This window comes from Tachysurus fulvidraco, chromosome 5 (assembly GCF_022655615.1).
Source record: "Tachysurus fulvidraco isolate hzauxx_2018 chromosome 5, HZAU_PFXX_2.0, whole genome shotgun sequence".
NCBI lineage: Eukaryota > Metazoa > Chordata > Actinopteri > Siluriformes > Bagridae > Tachysurus > Tachysurus fulvidraco.
In genome coordinates, this window is record NC_062522.1 from 11,828,599 (window position 1) to 11,846,811 (window position 18,213).

General features: G+C 37.0%; 1 protein-coding gene across 2 annotated transcripts in view; it reads left to right on the plus strand.

Moving 5' to 3' along the window:
* tmem131 (transmembrane protein 131) overlaps positions 1–18,213 on the plus strand; it is a 39,372-nt gene that overhangs the window by 17,797 nt on the left and 3,362 nt on the right. For both annotated transcript variants that reach the window (XM_047813616.1, XM_047813615.1), the window contains exons 4-34: positions 791–859; positions 3,286–3,406; positions 4,549–4,665; positions 4,770–4,892; positions 4,993–5,073; positions 5,176–5,326; positions 5,406–5,462; positions 5,556–5,617; positions 5,731–5,839; positions 6,741–6,849; positions 6,942–7,092; positions 7,439–7,609; positions 8,169–8,279; positions 8,459–8,593; positions 9,073–9,177; positions 9,271–9,357; positions 11,048–11,200; positions 11,329–11,404; positions 11,488–11,602; positions 11,734–11,872; positions 12,241–12,350; positions 13,680–13,746; positions 13,968–14,116; positions 14,653–14,795; positions 15,281–15,464; positions 16,008–16,193; positions 16,663–16,818; positions 16,920–17,410; positions 17,513–17,676; positions 17,795–17,922; positions 18,080–18,201. In XM_047813616.1, coding sequence (XP_047669572.1) covers positions 791–859; positions 3,286–3,406; positions 4,549–4,665; positions 4,770–4,892; positions 4,993–5,073; positions 5,176–5,326; positions 5,406–5,462; positions 5,556–5,617; positions 5,731–5,839; positions 6,741–6,849; positions 6,942–7,092; positions 7,439–7,609; positions 8,169–8,279; positions 8,459–8,593; positions 9,073–9,177; positions 9,271–9,357; positions 11,048–11,200; positions 11,329–11,404; positions 11,488–11,602; positions 11,734–11,872; positions 12,241–12,350; positions 13,680–13,746; positions 13,968–14,116; positions 14,653–14,795; positions 15,281–15,464; positions 16,008–16,193; positions 16,663–16,818; positions 16,920–17,410; positions 17,513–17,676; positions 17,795–17,922; positions 18,080–18,201 — 4,142 coding nt within the window. The remainder of the gene's footprint in view (positions 1–790; positions 860–3,285; positions 3,407–4,548; positions 4,666–4,769; positions 4,893–4,992; positions 5,074–5,175; positions 5,327–5,405; positions 5,463–5,555; positions 5,618–5,730; positions 5,840–6,740; positions 6,850–6,941; positions 7,093–7,438; positions 7,610–8,168; positions 8,280–8,458; positions 8,594–9,072; positions 9,178–9,270; positions 9,358–11,047; positions 11,201–11,328; positions 11,405–11,487; positions 11,603–11,733; positions 11,873–12,240; positions 12,351–13,679; positions 13,747–13,967; positions 14,117–14,652; positions 14,796–15,280; positions 15,465–16,007; positions 16,194–16,662; positions 16,819–16,919; positions 17,411–17,512; positions 17,677–17,794; positions 17,923–18,079; positions 18,202–18,213) is intronic.

Genomic DNA, 18,213 nt, shown 5'->3' on the forward strand with positions numbered 1-18,213 from the left:
GCATCGTTCTTGTAGTCTGTTTATAACCACCAGACTTTGGCCTGCGGTCCACCTGTTAAGCAGGGTGGGTTTTCTAGCATGATTAGAAGATGACTCAGACAGAAAGTAAGCATGTGTAAACAGTATTCAGTAACATGCGAGTCACGTGATTGAATCCTCATTTGCATCTCTGCAGCCCTTCCTGCTAAACACAATAATAGCAGTGTGGAAAATTGGCACAAGTTTTAGGTGTTTAGAGATTTTTACACCTGAAACTAATTCTTATGCTGGAAGCACTGGTTTACAAAGACTGCGTGTAGATTTAGGTATCAGTGTGTGACATTAGTTGATGGAATGTGTGTTTTTTTTTTATTGTGCCTACAAGCAACAAAATGTAAGAGGATATAGCTAAAAAAAAATCCAGCCTAAATGCTGTGAAGGTATTCAGCTGTATTCATGTATTAAGCTGTCACACAATCAGCTTAAAATATCATGAAAGTGATGACAGATATGAATGTGTTGTCTGTAATTTGGCCAATAATAAGCCCGAATTTGCGATGGGGTTTATCTAAGCATGAATGTTATTTAGAAAATGATGGTTTTGTGAATGATGCTATAAGTTTGTGTAGCATTGGGCTGGTTTATATTAGTCTTTAGTTTCTAAAGAAAGTCCTCACCTCATGATCAGTTATACTTCACAAACTGATTGAGCTTTTGTGCATCTACCTCAGAATTAGAGAGTCTGACTTTTGTGTTGCTGTTTGTGTGGTTTTTTGTTCTTTGTCTTACACACTGTTTCCGTTCTCCATAGTGCATCTTCGCACAGGGGGAACAGCAGGCCAATACACTTTGAGCCCCCAATGCTGGACTTTCATGAACAGTAAGTAGCACACATTCAGAGGTTCTTGTTTTTTTTCTGTCTTCTTTGTCACTTTACTTACACACACACACACATATATACACACACACACGTGCACACGCACACGCACACATGTAGTGGCTTGGGGAAAACCCCATACCTTGGTGGAATTTTGACTTTTTCTGTTCTATGAATTTTTTAAAACTAGGTTTAGTATTTCAACCCGATGTTCTAGCTTTCTGACAAAAGTGAGAAAAGAAAAAATGAAAAGAGAAAAATGTAAAAAGTACACAAACACTTATTGTGTGAAAGAAAATGGCATTTATTTATATACTAATATAATATAATGTGATTTAATATAATATAATGTAATGTATAAACATCACATACAGCCATAAAAAAAAACTGTTTTCACGTGACTTCATTCAAAGCCAGCAGATTGACAGGCTTTTGAGTGGCTCAATTCAATGATGACATCTTTAAGTTATCTCATCTCAACTATATTTAGTATCCTGAGCTGACAGACTTATGCAAGTTAACGCCACACCCACTTGTATACATTATACTTAATCTCTCATTGTTGCAAAAACAACCTTAGAGACATTCTTAACGATTAAAGTTAGTGATTTGATAGCAAATAATCACTGATTAAGTTAAATTTTGTTCTGTTGGGAAATTTTAGTTTTTAAGCATTCTGGCATAGCCGCTTGCTATCAATACACGTTAACCAGTATTTATGGGCAGTGGCAGCTCGGTGGTTAAGGCGATAAACGGCTGGTCAGAAGGCTAAGATTTCAGATTTTTGGACCACCAAGCTGTCTCTGTTGGGCCCTTGAGTAAGGCCCTTAATACTCAACTGCTCAGTTGTATAAAATGAGAGAAAAGTTAAATAAATGAAATAAATGTACAGAGCAAAAGTTTGCTCTGTATACACGTGTCTGCTAAATGCTATAAATGTATTTAGATAATCTACAAACTGAGTCTGTTTGGCTGTGTAGCTATCCTTGATCGAAGCCTAATTACATTTTAGACAGAGGACTTTTTTTTTTTTTATTTTGTTTTTCATCCTTTTTAGTTGAAAGATTCACTTGCAGTGAAATCCAAGAAGTTCTCTTGGGACTGCTACACATTGTCTATTTTGTTTGTCTTCTCTTCTCTTCTGCCCTTGTTGAGCAAAACCATTTGTGGCTGCCAGAAGAAGCCACTTCCTCTTTTTTTACATAAAGTCTTTGCGACTCTGTTTCAGTAGTGCTTCTGCTTCATTCCTCATTATCACTCACTGAATGTGAAAATGGAGAGTTTGTTTTGTTTTTCTAACGAACTGAAATTTTGTGGCATCCATGTGGAATTTTTAAAAGAAAACATTACAAGTTTTGAGCATTTTTACTTTCATACGTGTTTCATTCCAAGCATTCAGCCTTGCATTTTGAGACTAAGTAACAAATGTTTGCGACTATGTTCATGTTCAAGCCTTCAATTAATTTGTTTCTTTTTAACTGGTTTAACCTTTTTAACTGGCAAACGTATTTAGTGCCTTTAAACTTTTAATTATACCATAATTAACAATACTGTCGAATCTGTTTCAATGATTATTACTGAAATGTTTTCTTTAATTTGGACTTGTTTGTGTTTCAGACATTGTTACTAATTGAAGCAAGTAATAAATCAATAAAGAAATGATTTCACTTGGTCACAAATGTCACTGACCGGCTGAATGAATGATCTAAATGTGTGCTGTTACTCCATGCTATGGTAGATTTAAATCTCAAACATAGCATTCATTTAATATGACTGTTTAAAAAAAAAAAAACATCTCATGTATTGTTACAAAAAACTTCACTAGCTAAAGCATATCTTTACCTCACTCTGTTTTTGTGTTGCCTCTCTCTCCTCCCCCCAAACACTAATCTTATCTCGTAGCTTGTAAGACACTGCTGCACAGTGTTGAGCAATTCTGTCTGTTTCTAAAACAGCCTTGCAGCAACAAGGCATTCTCATGCATCACTTGGATTACTCAGAGCCATCATAAATCTCAGTCATTTGTCTACATTTGATCATTTCGTCTGCCTTCCCTAATGACACTGCTGATATTTGTGTTCTTTTTTTTTGTTTGCGTATTTTTTTTATATTTTTAATTTATTACTAGTGTGTTTTGCTTTTGAATTCTGTAACATTGTGTGCCAGTCCTGATATAAAAAAAACAACAACACTATGTTGTAGCACATACTGATAAGTGTCCTGAAGAACGAACCCCCTTCAGAACGGAAGCCTGTGTACTGAACAGGCAGACGAGTATAGACTGTGTCATATTGATTAGCTTTAGATTTTATTTTCTTACACATTAAAGCAGAAATGCCTTGCATGTCTATTGGTGACTCTTGGAGACTAATTTCTTTTCATATGGATGATGGTGTTTGATTTATTTTTTTGTTTTCTTTCCTCCTTAGGCCAGTTGGGATGCCAAAAATGGAAAAAGTTTACTTACACAATCCAAGTTCAGAAGAAATTAGTTTAATATCAATATCAGCAACAACAGCGCATTTTCATGCATCATTTTTTCAGAGCAGGGTAAGTATGCTTGGATTATGTTCATTAAAAATGCGTCTCTCGCACAACAGCGAAGATCTGATGCAAGGTTTTGTCAGCAAACGGGTTAACTTTGACTTCCTATTTGAAACTTAAAATGGGGACGGACAAACGGACGCAAATGTATGTCTGCTTCCTCTTTAGCTCACCCACACAGTGGCTTTGTCTGTCTAGAGAAAATTCCATGTGATGTTGTGTGGATATAAAACCTACACACACAGAGTTGTTTTTAAACTTCACTAGAATCTTAGCGTCAACTATTTTTGTCATTTGATCTATGAATGATGCAGTTATGTCATATCACTGAGCTCATTAAAGTCTCAGGGTCAAATTTAAGTGTTCTGTGTGTGACCGTGTACCTCACACTCTCCAGACGGTTGTAAATTAAACGCATCCCACCTGTTCCTGACACTTGCATAATTAAATCACACTGCTACTCCGTAACCCATACAGCTCACGTTAAACCTAACCAGAGGTTGTCTACTATAAATACAACTATTGAAGAACTGTTTTGAACCCTCGTGATCCTTAATTGTCAGTGCTGAGGATTAAAAAGTTTGTTTATGCAATCTAGAATTCCAGCTAGTACTGAGGTCTTCTCAGTACTAGGAAGGGAAGTATGGGTCATCTGTACCAAATATCAACCTTAAAACAAATGTGGGTTGAAAACTGGAGCACAGTAATGAGCCTTAGCAACACCTTTAATGCTGCATCAGAGCATAAGCAGCAACTTAAGAATACCGGTTATATTTTATTGATTATAAAAGAATTGTTAAACGTAAGGTTTCTTATTCTACTTATAATTTTGTGTGATGAATTTTTGAACTGGTCTCAAGTCAGTTTCATCAGTGTACCACCCTACAAAGCTTGGTTTATATAGCTCCCTCAATCATTCCTCATGAATGCATTACACAGTTCTGAAATGAGTAAGAAGGCTTAAAATAACATTTTTCATTCTCCTTGTTATTCAGATTTATTGTTCAGTAATATGTAATTACCTTATTGGAAAAATGTAGATATGTATGACTAATGCAGTTGTTTTTGTACTGGATTCAGAAACACTGCTTTGTAACCTAATATGTGACGTGTGTGTGTGTGTGTGTGTGTGTGTGTGTGTGCCCCAGATAATTCCACCAGGAGGGAACACCTCGTTTGATGTGGTTTTTCTAGCTCGAGTAGTAGGGAATGTAGAAAACACATTATTTATTAACACATCTCACCATGGAGTGTTCACATACCAGGTACGTTTTAAAGCCATTCCTTTTGGTAAGGTAGGAGACGTCATAGACTGAACAGGTGAAGTACTTAAATTAGACTAGACTGTTAAGTTTGCGGTTTCTTGCAGGTATTTGGTGTGGGCATTCCTAACCCTTACAGACTCAGGCCTTTTGTAGGGGCCAGAGTTCCAGTCAATAGCAGCTTCTCTCCACTTATAAACATCTTTAATCCACACAGTGAGCCACTACAGGTAATATAAATGTGCTTTCTTATGCCAGATATCTTATGTTGGAATGTATGATGCCTAAGTGCTTCTCTGGACTGCTATAAGACTCTGTTTTCTCTTTTAGGTTGTGGAAATGTATTCAAGTGGGGGTGATTTACATCTAGAGCTGCCCACTGGCCAACAAGGTGGCACCAAAAAATTATGGGTGAGTGTGTTCTTCTCTAAATTCTTAAATATCTTAATTAGCAAGCATATTATAGTAGCATCAACTGTCATGTCAATTTATTAATCTTTTTTTTTTTTGTAGGAAATTGCACCATTTGAGACAAAGGGTGTGATGAGGGCCAGCTTCTCTTCACGGGATGCTGACAACCACACAGCCTTCATCAGGATCAAGACCAATGCCTCCAATGAGGACGAGTTCATCATCCTTCCTGTAGAGGTGGAGGTCACTACAGGTCAGGATGGTGTTCTACCTTCTAGCATTATATTTTTAGCTACAATGTGAAACCCTGTCTAAGTATTTCTTTTTTACAGCACCTGGTATATACTCTTCAACAGAGATGCTAGACTTTGGTACACTTCGATCGCAAGGTACTGTTAACCATGCAGCAGTGTTTTCCAATGGCTGAAACAGAGAGTTTATTTGTTTGTTTGTTTATTTATTTAACTATTTGACTTTGACAGATCGTCCAAAACAGTTGAATTTACATCTACTAAATTCGGGAGCAAAAGATGTATCAATCATGGTAGGGCTTTTCACTTTGGTTTTTTTTTGTTTTGTTTTTTAATATGGAACAACCTTTTTTTGTAGATTATCCTACTTTTAATTCGTTGCTCACAAGCATTATTTGTATTTCAGAGTGTTCGACCGACACCGGCTAACGAAGCTGTTACAGTTGAGTTCAAGCAGATTACGCTAAAAGCTGGAGAAAGCCGATATACCAAAGTCGCAAGTATATATTTTGATGGTAAGCGTTTTTGTTTCCGTGTTCTTCCACATAGTCTGAAGTTGTTAACTTACATCTAGTATGGTATATTATCCAGTGTTTTGGATATCTATATAAAGCTCTTATACTGTATGTATTGAAATGATATTTCACTCAAAAACAACAAACTCACTATAGAGATGAACAAACCTAGGGCAAGCAGGTTTTGTTCTAGATTCCTTTTAGTATTTAATTTGTAGTCAGTCAGCTGACAATAGGTTTAAAACCCAAGAAATAAATTAAACCATGCTTCCTTTTGACCTTTGTGAAACAATTGATTTCATTTGGTTTAAATGTTTAAATGTGGTGTGACTCGCCTAAAAATGTTACTTGGGATCCGAGGGGACAGCAAAATAAGTAATAGACGAGACGCTCACATTGTGTTATAAAAAAAAAACTCAGAAAAAGATTTTACTTTAACTGCATAGTTGTCTACTCTATGGGAATTCATAAATTCTTCAGTTCCCTTTTATTCTACCAGCTAAATGGCTCACCATGTTACATTAATACATTTTTACAGTGTTATGTTTTTTGGCTGCAGCTTCATAGGTTTCCAGGCTACCAAAACACAGTTCTGGGCAGTGCACAATTTGATTCACTTTAGGTGAATTATCAGTTCAAATTTAGTAAGATGAAGTGTGTGGTATGTAACATACTGTGAGCTGGGGGTTGGGAGAAGTTTTTGTGGTTTCCCCTTAAAGTTGCCAACCCAACTGTCAGCCAGCAAGCTACCAACAAGTAAAGTGCTGATCATTGCTCAGTTTTACTGGAAGAGAATGTCTCTAGGGACTATAGGGCAACAGAGACTGCGATGCCTGCCTTTAGAATCACTTTTATTACAAAACTATAATTTTTTTTTCTGTTTTATTTCTTGCCATTTCAGCTTCAAAAGCAAGAAGACCAGACCAGTTTTCTGGTAAAATAACAGTAAAGGCTAAAGAGAAAAGCTACTCAAAACTTGAAATTCCTTACCAAGCTGAAGTTTTAGAGGGGTCAGCTATCTTTTTTTTTGGTTTATTATCATATTAAGCATATTATGTTGTCTTGGTTCCATGAGAAAATACATTTCCGCTATCTGTTATAGGTACCTGGGCTTTGACCACACAGCCACCCTGTTTCACATCAGAGACAGTCCTGTAGATCCAGTGGACCGGCCCATCTACCTCACCAACACTTTCAACTTCGCCATTCTCATCCACAATGTTTCCCTTCCTGAAGATGTCAGGATGTTCAATGTGAGTCACTACTCTGATTCAGCATGTTGATGTTTCATTGCTTCTAATGATTTGCTAGGACATTGTGGTTCTATGCAGCAAAAGTTATTTGATTGCTCCAGTTATGAAAAGGTTATGTAGCCTTATTGACATCAGTGTTGTGTTTCTGTGACCAGTAAGTTATGAGAAAATATAATCATGAATCCAGCAACACCAACATTCCCCAAAATCAGTTGTTCCTGTCTTTTTATATAAGTAAAACTGGTTTTATTTTGCCTGTATTTTGGTGTTTTTCACCAGTATTTTTTCACCCTGTACTTCTAATTGAACTACATGTCAAACTTTTGGTATCTTGTGTGTTTTCCAGGTGCATAATTTTAGCACACCAGTCCTTATCCCTCCCCAAGAATCTCGTTACATCTTCTCCCTGCTCTTCCGGCCTGTACGGCCTTCTATCCACATTGACAGCAACATTCTCCTCATCACCAATGCATCTAAGTTCCACCTCCCTGTTCGGGCCTATACCGGGTTTCTGGAGGTATACAAATGTCTTTAAAAGACTGATAACTTATTGGACCATAACAAAATGCTAACATAAGTGAGTAGATGTAAAAAAAAAAAAAAAAAATGTTTTTAATCAGGAGGGGCCCTGTTGAGTGTACACAAGATTAGATAATAGATTTAGAAGCACTGTTCAATACATGGAATTCATGGTCAAGCCATTCCTTTATGAGGAATCCATTAAAATAAACACACTAATAGTACTAGGGATTAGTTACCATTAGTTGGTTCTCCTAACAAAATTCCAGCAAAACAGTAGAGCCTGATTTTGAAATATATTTTTTTGAACATTTAACAAGGCATGTCCATTACTTTGCCAGCAACTTCATGATTTGTCTTTTCAATTAAGGTGTTGTGACAAAGTGAAATCAAGTGAAAAACTTAATCACAAATCACTTTAATAAGTGATTATAATAATTCTGAGAGATGTGGAAATTTGAAAGAAAATGCAGGCTATATGGATGGGTTTGATGGATGGATTTTGATTTTCAATGTACCGCTTTATGAAATTAAATATCACTTGTTCTTTTCCCAAGCCTGTCATCATTTCATCCGGTTCTAAAGAACATATCTTGGACTACAGCATTCTAAGTGCTACAGACACGAGGAGTTTGGTCTTTGTGGTTGTCAACAATAACCCCATAGAGGTAAGGAACATGTGAGCTGAAACAGTGTCACACTCCTCAGCAGACAGGCACAACGTGTATCTAGAACACATTAAATGGTGATGTTCTTGTTAGAATAGATGGAGGCAACACTGAATTGTTGGTCTGTTGAAGAATGTAATTGTACTGCATTGCTAACTCGAATGATATACCCTCCACAGCTGGAAATTAAGTCGTGGTTGGTGACAGGAGACAGCCTGTCTATGGAGCTTCTGACCACAGAGAAAGGGAACAGGAGTGTAGCGCAAGGTCGAGTCGAAGAGCTTCAAAACACTTCAGTGGCCCATTACAAAACTGTAAGAAAATAAATGTATACAAAAACCGCACTATATTTACCCTTATTCAGTTATATGTACATATTACTACACCTTCTGTATAACATACCCTTATTTATTACACTGCTACTTGTAAATAAGCCATCTATGCACTTCTGGTTAGATGCTAACTGCATTTCATTGGCTCTGTACATGTACCTTGCACAATGACAATAAAGTTGAATCTAATCTAATAAGGATGGCCCCACATGCACAATAATGCTTTACATGCACATTAAATTACTCGTACTTGGTTTTTCTGTGTAGTCAAGTAGGTTTGGTTGAAAAGTTTGAGTAGATAACCACAAGTCCTCCTGGTTTTGCATGCTCTGTCATGCCCCTTTTTTTTCTTTCTTTTCCCTCCATAAAAGCTTAACTTGACCATAGAGAAGACTTTACACAGGAAAAGCATATGTAAACGACCATAGTCATGTCTGCATTTATTCTGCTTCTTTTCACAGGTTATATTAGCTTCTGGATATTATGCAGCCTTTAAAGTAACCCTGGTAGCTAAAGCACTGGAGGGTGTGTATGACGGAGCTGTACACATCACCACAGATTATGAGGTGTGTATTTCATGGACCATGTAGCACTTGCATGACTCTGCTTACTCAGGTGTGGTGTTTTAGATTAGTTCTGTTCTTTTGTCTCTTTTTCAGATATTGACCATCCCAGTAAAAGCTCTCATAGCTGTGGGAACATTAAGCTGCTCGCCCAAACACATTATTATGCCTCCCTCCTTTCCGGTAAGTTCTGTGCGCTGAACAAAGTGCAGGGTGTCTCCAGAAAACACAACCTGAGACAAATGAAATGCCTTATGTACTGTATAATATGTCATAAATTAGAATCCATAGATATATTAAGGCCGGTTTGAGCTTTACTCAGTTTGATGTCAATTGGTTTTACTAACATGGTTGACTGAATGTAATTTCACATCATCTCACACACACTGGAGTCACTTGCAGAGAAATGTGTGCTTAAAGCCTTTCTAGGCACTTGTTTCTAATTTCTGCCTTAAAATTCTCTTGTTTTATTGGCAGATTATTTTGCTTGTAATGTTATTTGCCAATACAATGAGACAGCTTCAAGCCTAAAAAGAGAAGAAAGTCTAAAAATATTTCAATGATAAATATTAAGTATTGTATACCATAATTTCCGGACTATTGAGCACACCTGAATATAAGCCTCACCCACTGAATTTTAAAAAAATTATTATTTTGAACATACATAAGCTGCACATGTCTATAAGCCACAGGTGCCTACAGGTACATTGAAACAAATTATCTTTACACAGGCTTTAACAAAACACAGCTTGTAACAAAAAAATAAAACATTTTGTACCCTGATGGACAGGCCTTTACGTCTCATAAATCTGAGACACCATGATGGTCCACTTCTAAAATCCTCAAACTTCATCGCGGTGGTGATTGTTTTGGCTTTCAGTCGGATCTGCACAGTTGAAACACCTCAGCCGTCTGCGCTCTGTGTGTTGACCCAGTCTTCGAGCTCATTTTCTAGTTCGGGCCATCTGCTTTTCTTCCCTCTGAAAGCTTTAGTTGTCTTCTTGCACCTCACGTTGCTGTTTCCAACGTCTTATCATCGACTCATTAATACCAAGCTCTATTTCCTTTTCCAACAGCCAGATCAATCGCCTTCAACTTGAAAGCTGCATCATATGCATTTCTCCGTGTCTTTGCCATGATGAGGGTGACAAAATGACTACCGTAATCTGAATGATGGGAAACAGTAAACAAAAAAGTTGTTTTGACCTTAACCCGTTCAGCAATTTCATTTGTCTAATGAAAGCTTCATGCCGCCAAAAAACTGAGCACATTACAGAATGTGTTTTTTTGAAGAAAAAAAAAAATGAAAGCGGAAAAAATCCATATATTAGCCGCGACGTTGTTTAAGCCGCAAGGTTCAAAGCATGGGAAAAAAGTTACAGCTTATAGTACGGAAAATATGGTATTTTAGGAAAGTGCCTGCCTTAAACCAAAGTGTAGTTTTTAACTAATTTGAATTAGGTTTGTTTGTAAAAATGGACAAAAGGTATTTAAAATGTTATATTAATGGAAGTTGTAGTAGTAGCAGCCACCTTGAAGCTAGAATCATTTTCTTCTTAGCAGTTAGTCTCATCAAATAACAGACTCTGTGTGATGTGTGGCTCATGATTTGAAGGAGTTTTACATTTATTTGAATATCTTATTCAACTGAACAAAACCACATGTATTTAAATCCTTGCATCCGGAGACATGTTTTATAAAATGGTAAAATGGAACTAATTAGCTTCCGATATTAGCCTCTTAAATATAATGGAAAACCTCAGACACCATGTCTTGGCCATGATTGCACTTGGGATATGATGGAAATGTTTGTGATCGGTTATATAATAATATTGTCCATCAATTGAAATTGATCAGACTGATTTATTTCCAGGGAAAAGTGGTCCATCAAGGTCTCAGCATCCAGAGTTCATTTTCCCAGAGGGTGAGGCTGCAGCAAATCCTCTCTCTCACCGAGGACATGCGGTTTTACTACAAACGACTTCGCAGTAACAGAGTGGAGCTGGAGCCCAGGCGCAAAACTAAGGTTTCTGTCTCATTTCACCAGACACAGATACTTTATCCCTGATTCTGAAGGCCACTACATTTTACAGCTGCAGTGTCGAACCATGATCATTGCATTTCAAGTTTTTTTTTTTTTTTTTTTTCCCCCAGATAGCAAATATTTATTTCGATGCCAGTATACAGTGTGGTGATCACTGTTATGTAGGATTACCATTTGTACTAAAATGTAAGTAGTTTCTTTTTTCTTACCTGTCTATTTTTTTATCTTTGTGTTTCTTAGCACTGAAGTGTTATGGTTATATTTTACAGCTGAAGTGAGACCACATATTCCTGCTATGCTGGAGGACATTTGGGACAGTGATGTAGATTTGCATCAGAGGCTGCTGAAGAGGTGGAAAGAGCTGAAGGAACAGTCAGGCCCTGAGTGAGTCTCGGCATATCTCCCTGGCATCAAAAAACATCAATTTTATTTAAATCACATTTTATGATCAGCATACAAAAGCTTGTTTGTAATGAGGATGTTTTTTTGTTGTTGGGGTTTTTTTTTTTTTGTAGGGTTGAGGCTTACTTTGAAGTTAACACAGATCTACAGAAGAAGGTGCAGGCCAAGATATCAGCACAGCTCACATGGCCCTCGCTGATTAACTCCTCACAGCAAGTTCTGTTCCCCCTCACCAACATCAATAGCTCCTCTGTGAGTTCTCACACGCTCATTTTCACTGATGATTTTGTTGTACCTCGAGCAAAAGGGTTTACTAAGTAGGAAAGTACTTGTGCGCACTAGTTAGATATTTCATCTATTCCTTTAAGAGAACCTTGTACACACTGAATGTTCATTTGGAGAAAAACAGTGCCTAAAGTTTGGATTAAATAACATTGTGTTATAATGCATTATAATGTATCATAATACATCATAAAATCCATATCCCCAAAAATGCATGTTTTTCAGCACTGAATATGTTTTTATGCAAAAAATAATTCTGTTAATGTGGCCACAGTTCATGCTTAGTTTGTGGAAAATATTTTCCTATTATGAGGCTTAATATGCCCCTTTATTTTTAGGTGGAGGAGATCGTTCTGAAGAACCCAGCTGATGTTCCAGTCTATGTGCAAGTCCTTCCTGTTGCTCTCTACCCAAACCCCTTAGCGTTTACAGAAATAGTCAAAGACAGGTGATGAACCATATTCTGCCATTGCTACTTATAGAAAGTAGGAACTAAGTGCAAAAGGTTTTTTTCTTTCTTTCTTTCGTTTCTTTTTTTTTTCTTTAAAAAGAAATTCTTATACTCACAGGAGACTTTGTCACTTTGTGGAATTTAGTATACAAGTACTTCGCTTAAATGTAATTTTTCTTGCTTTTTAAAAAGACTGAACTTCTTTTTGCGTTTGCTAATGCACTACTCACAAGGGGACTGAAACGTCATCTGCTTTGCCTGTCAAATCGCTTTTATAACTTCCTCTTTAGGAGTGGAAAGGGTATATGCTGGGAAAGTGATTTGAGAGTAATTTGTAAAAGTTTGTTTAAAAAAAGGTTTCACCCAATCATTTACCAAATCAGTCTGGAATTGCATGTAAAAAATAAACACTATAAAACCCTTTTTTTTTTTTTTAAATGTCTAATATTTAGTGTTTGTGTTTAGCTACTATTGCTGTAAATTTCCAAGACTGAGTCAAGTCTATGACCTGATTTTGTCTTTGGTTCATCACTCTAGACATGGGGTCATCAGAATGGGTATTTTCCTGAATTAAAAAGAGGAATCGAAAAATATCGTAGCACGGCCATTGATTTCATGTTTTTTTTGTTTTTTTTTTCCCCTCAAATGTGAACCAGTGCAGTTACTATAACAGATCTTAAGTTGCAGCTTATCCAATCAGGCAGCACACACTAGAGACTAGCTACAGGGCTAGATGACATTAGGAGTTTCACAAATTTTCATAGATAATTTTATTTTATTTGTTTCACTTATAACAGATTAAAATGGCTAAATTAAGAAAAGATGTAAATTAAGGAAACGTGTGTATTTGTTCCGAGTCTGTAACTGCTTAGATGTATTAATGTGAAGCTTCACCGTGAAACAAAACAATCGGTACTGTTTTATTTCTAGACCTTGGGTCAAAATTGAATGGTTAAGTATTTAAAGGAAACTGTTATCACCTTTCAGTCATGTAGATTATCCTTGCCCAAATAATTTTATTTAACCAGACTGTTACAAATGGCATTTTAATGAATATAATAACAATTACAAATGTTTTTACAAGTAAAAAACCTTACAAATGTTTTGTTTGTGTGGTAACATTAAACATAATTTTATTGCCCAGCTCACAGTGAAGTAAAGAGGATATGGGGAATGGACCATAGTTTCTCTGCACTGTGTTTTATACATGTACAAATGGAATAACATTGTATGAAATACTGTATGTGTATGGAGTTTTAGCTAGGACTGTGGAGATAGTGTGGTTTCTTGATTTTTTTTTATTTTTAATTGTTCTGTCTGTAACAGATTCCCAAATGAAAAGATGTCCAAGATTAACATAAGTACACTGGAATTTGAGGTTCAGCAGAATCAAGTGAGTGCCCACTGATGTTTCCCTGTAACTCTATATTAGTGATTTATTGTATTCTTCAGCTATAATTGAGAATAAATTTTCATTCAGTTTATTCATTTGCAAATATTCTCTCTGTGGGAGTCGAAGTACTTGCTTGTTTACTCTAGAATTTAGCTTGCTGCATCTTGCTGTATTGCTGTGTCACTGAATTCTGACCAGTACGCTCGTGTGTTGTGTGTCAGTCTTCAGTGGTGGGGTCTACAGGCTTTGCGGAAGGCTTGATACGAAACTCTGTCTTCAATGTACTTATTATGCCTGGAGAGACCAAATCACTTACTGTCAGGTTCTCACCCATCAACAATCACAGTGTCTCCTCTCTATTGGTATTCAGGTGAGAGCTAGAATTGTTATTTGTCTTGTACACACTTGCATACATGCGCACTTAAGCATACGACTCTATACTTAACATGGTCTTTAAAATGACTGCGTCCTAAATAACTAAACTATATTACCAAATGTAGACTATTAAAGTTTAGACCTATCAAATGTTAATGACGGACAATGGTAAATGGCTCAGACGTTATTTTACCTTTTGTAGGTAGATTTTGTAGGCTCTTGCATCACCTATATCGCAGAATTGCCATTGGCTTAACAATGGGGAGAGGAGGAAGACAAATGGGTCTCAATTCATTTGTGGTGTATAAACTACGCCAGCAAAAGTTCTTATTAATATCACTCCAGTCGTGATAAATCTTTTTTTCAATAGCACGAATAAATATACTGCTGGGTTACCATCACAGTTCCTTAAATGTTTGTTTCTCAGAAAAAAACACTTCTTTCAGCTTTTCAAACACATGAGCACATGTTGTGTGTTTCTGATTTGCATGTGTTTGATTTTTGACTTTGAGCATTTTTTTTTTTATTTAGAAACAACTTGACTGTTGTAGACCTGGTTATGGTGCATGGTCAGGGGACAAGAGAAAGTCTAAAACTTGCTGGGAAACATCCAGGGCCAAGCAGCTCGCTGAGATTTAAGATGACCGAGGCACTCCTCAAAGACTGCTCAGAAAGTGAGTGTGTTCATGGTTTAATACAATAATCAATAAGAACATTGAGACACATACTCAAATTGGCTCACTCTGATCCTGACTACTTCGTACTTCCTTTTTAAGATGCGTTTTTGAAACAGACTTTTCAAAGTGTTAAAATCTGTACCTTCAACATACATTGATTACGTAAGGAATAGCCTTTCCTCATTATGCTTCTCTAGCACACATGACTGCGGGTTTGTATCATCATGTGAGTTTTTGCTGCAATACACTAACCTTTCACAATGTGTTCCTGATATTCTACAACCTAAATCTGTGCATTCATTATGAATTCTTCTAGATTTCATTAACAATTAGTTTAAGTAAATGATTCATTTCACAACTTCTAGTTACCCTGTGCCTGGAATTAAAAGTTCATCATACCACACGGCTGGCATAGTTTCATCTGAGAACATTTTATTTTTATTAATCTACTAATGTTTTGTCTTTCTTCATAAAAAAACAAGGCAAACCCAAGGAGCCAAATTTCACCCTGCGAAAGACATTCAGGCTGGAGAACACAGGGCTTCTCCCTATTTACATCCACTCCATGCAGATCAGTGGCACCACTTGTGAGGGATATGGATTCAAAGTTCTCAGCTGTCAAGAATTTGCACTTAAACCAAACACATCAAAAGACCTCATCATTCTGTGAGTGCCTCCGATTCTGTTTAACTTCACAGGGCTGCTGTCATTTAAAATCATGAAATAATAATCCTGAAATACACAGCTTCTGGCTGATCATGGTACTGATACACTAGTCAGGTTTTTTTGGGTGTGTAAAGTGAAAGCAATAAATAAGTGAAAATGTAGTCTCTCAATAAGAAATTATTTTTTGCAGCAGGATTGAAGAGGGAAAGTAGGTCAGTGTAGCTAACCACAAGCTGATGGGTAAACATCACCTGTTAGCTGTGTGTGTGCTCTGGTGTATAAGGCACTGTTAATGCATGTGACCCAGCATATTTTTGGTGCTACCTTAGGGCCTCTGTGGAGGCATGAATTGAGTTTTAGGCTTTTTTTTATTACTTTAGAGGTTTGGACAGAGCTTTAAAGAAATGTCCATGGCATGCCTTATACTACTTAGTAGTAAAATTACAAATTAACTGCATCACTGATTTATCAGATGTTTACCTGCTCTGTCTCTTGTTCATTTAGACATTAAGGTTATTTGTTTGCTGTCTATGTTTGGTGCAGGTTTACACCGGATTTTACTTCATCACGAGTCATACGAGAGCTTAAGTTGGTGTCAGAAGGTGGCTCAGAGTTTATATTCATACTGAACGCCTCATTGCCCTACCACATGCTGGCAGCATGTGTGGACACCATCCCTCCACCAAACTGGGAGCTGGAGCTCTACATTATTGTCTCCCTCTTTATGAGGTCAGAACTCATCATCTTAATAATCATGATTATTAAAGATTAAAGCAACAGGACTAAACTGGGTGTTTATGTTGACAATCTAGAATATTTTAAATGTTAAGCTTTTTAATACCTTTAAAATTTGAACTGTAAGTATACAAATAATCTGGACAATTGTGCCCAGCTACCACAAAGTATCAAAGTAGCTTCAAAAAATCAAATCACAAAATACAGTGTATGTCAATTTGTTTGTTTTTTCAGTAAATTGCTGGACAAATTGAAAAATTTACACATTGTTCAAACTTTAAGAGTCCAAACATTTGCCCAGTTCAGTCTCACAGTTTTTATTGGGTTCTTTAAAGATTTTGATGGGTATTGCTAAAGTAAACTTTTTTTATTCTGTACACAATGTTAGTGATTAGATGGTTTAAAGTACATATGTTCCATCAGAACACAACCTGTACAAACTGCCATTCTTGCCTTTCTTTAGTTTTATGTTCCTCCTGGTAATTGCCACTGCCTATCTGGAGGCCCAGGGAATATGGGAGCCATTTAAGCGATGCCTATCTATAGAATCCAACTCTCCTATGGAGACTGGAAAACCATTTGATCTCAGGGAAATTGTACGGATACAAAGTGATTCAATGTAAGTTGATGACGTTTTATCGTATGCCAGTTAAATACTTAAATTACATATTTAAAAATACATTGCCATAAGTAATAAAAACTGTCATGATGTTTCTTCAGCTCGAACGATTTTGTGGAGTCGCACCAGAACTCAAATAGAGGAGCGTATGGTTCAGGTGGGAGTAGCCGTGGTGGGCGCCAGGGTGGCCTACACTCCAGCTCTAATGGCAGCGCCGTATTAGGGGACAACAAATCCAGAGGCAGCTCAGGGCGCTCATCTATGCAAGTTTCCTCCCCTTCTTCCTCTCAGATCATCAAAGATGGCAGCTCAGGACTGCCGTCTCAACTGACTTATCGTAAATCACGGAATTCTAAACAACAGCAGCAGCAGCAACAACAGCAGCAACCGCAGCAGCAGGTGTCCAACCCCTTGGAAGAACTTCAGAACCTGAGTACAACCCTGCCATCTCAGTCCAATAGAGGCCAAAGCATAGAGGAACAGGACTACAACAGACTTGTGGTGGCCATGGACAAAGACTTGGATCGACCTGAGTCTCCTGCAGTTAACACAGTCATAGAACAGAACATACAGCAGTCTGCACAAAATAAAGGTAGCATACTGTGAGACCTGAAGCATTAAATAGTTTGTTGAAAATGATCTGTGGTCAAGAGACATCATTTTGACCTTAACCATTTTTGCTGTGAAAATGTAGGGAAAATGAAGAATAAAATTAAGGCTCAGAAAAAGAAAGAGGAGAAGGAGAGGAAAGCAAAGGGACCGACCCAAGGAGAAGAGATAAAAGAGGCCGATAATGATGACAGCTCCTCAACTACCACAGAGACCTCCAACCCAGATACAGAGACTAATATTAAAGAGGTATTTAAATACAGCAGCTCTATTTTACTTCCATTTCCATTTGAAGTATAGTGTGGTTTTATGTGGTTGAGTTTTAAATGTTACATGTCCTATTATTGTGTGATTTTGAATCATGCAGGAACCATTAAAGAAGAAGGTCCGAACAGTTCCAGTGGAAAAAGAACGAGAAGTACCTCCCTCGCCCACTAAACCTAAAAACAGGAAACAATCAACCACAAAGAAGGAGAATCAAGTGGAGAAGACCAGGTTAATTAAATCACAATTCTTTTTGTTATTTATTTTAAAACATATAGAGAAATTACTTCTTTCACAACCTTTTTCTGTTTTTAATTTAGCTGATAATAATCGTAAACATTCTGAATAGCCTTTTGTGCTTACATACACATTTCCATGTTCCTTTTAGTTCACTGGAGCTCCCCTATGTCACTCCACTGGAAAACAAACAGCGCAAGACATTCCCCAAAACCATCATTAACACAGGAACCCAGAATGTCTCTAAACCACGACCTCCTCAGAAACAGAGATGTGAGTGTAACT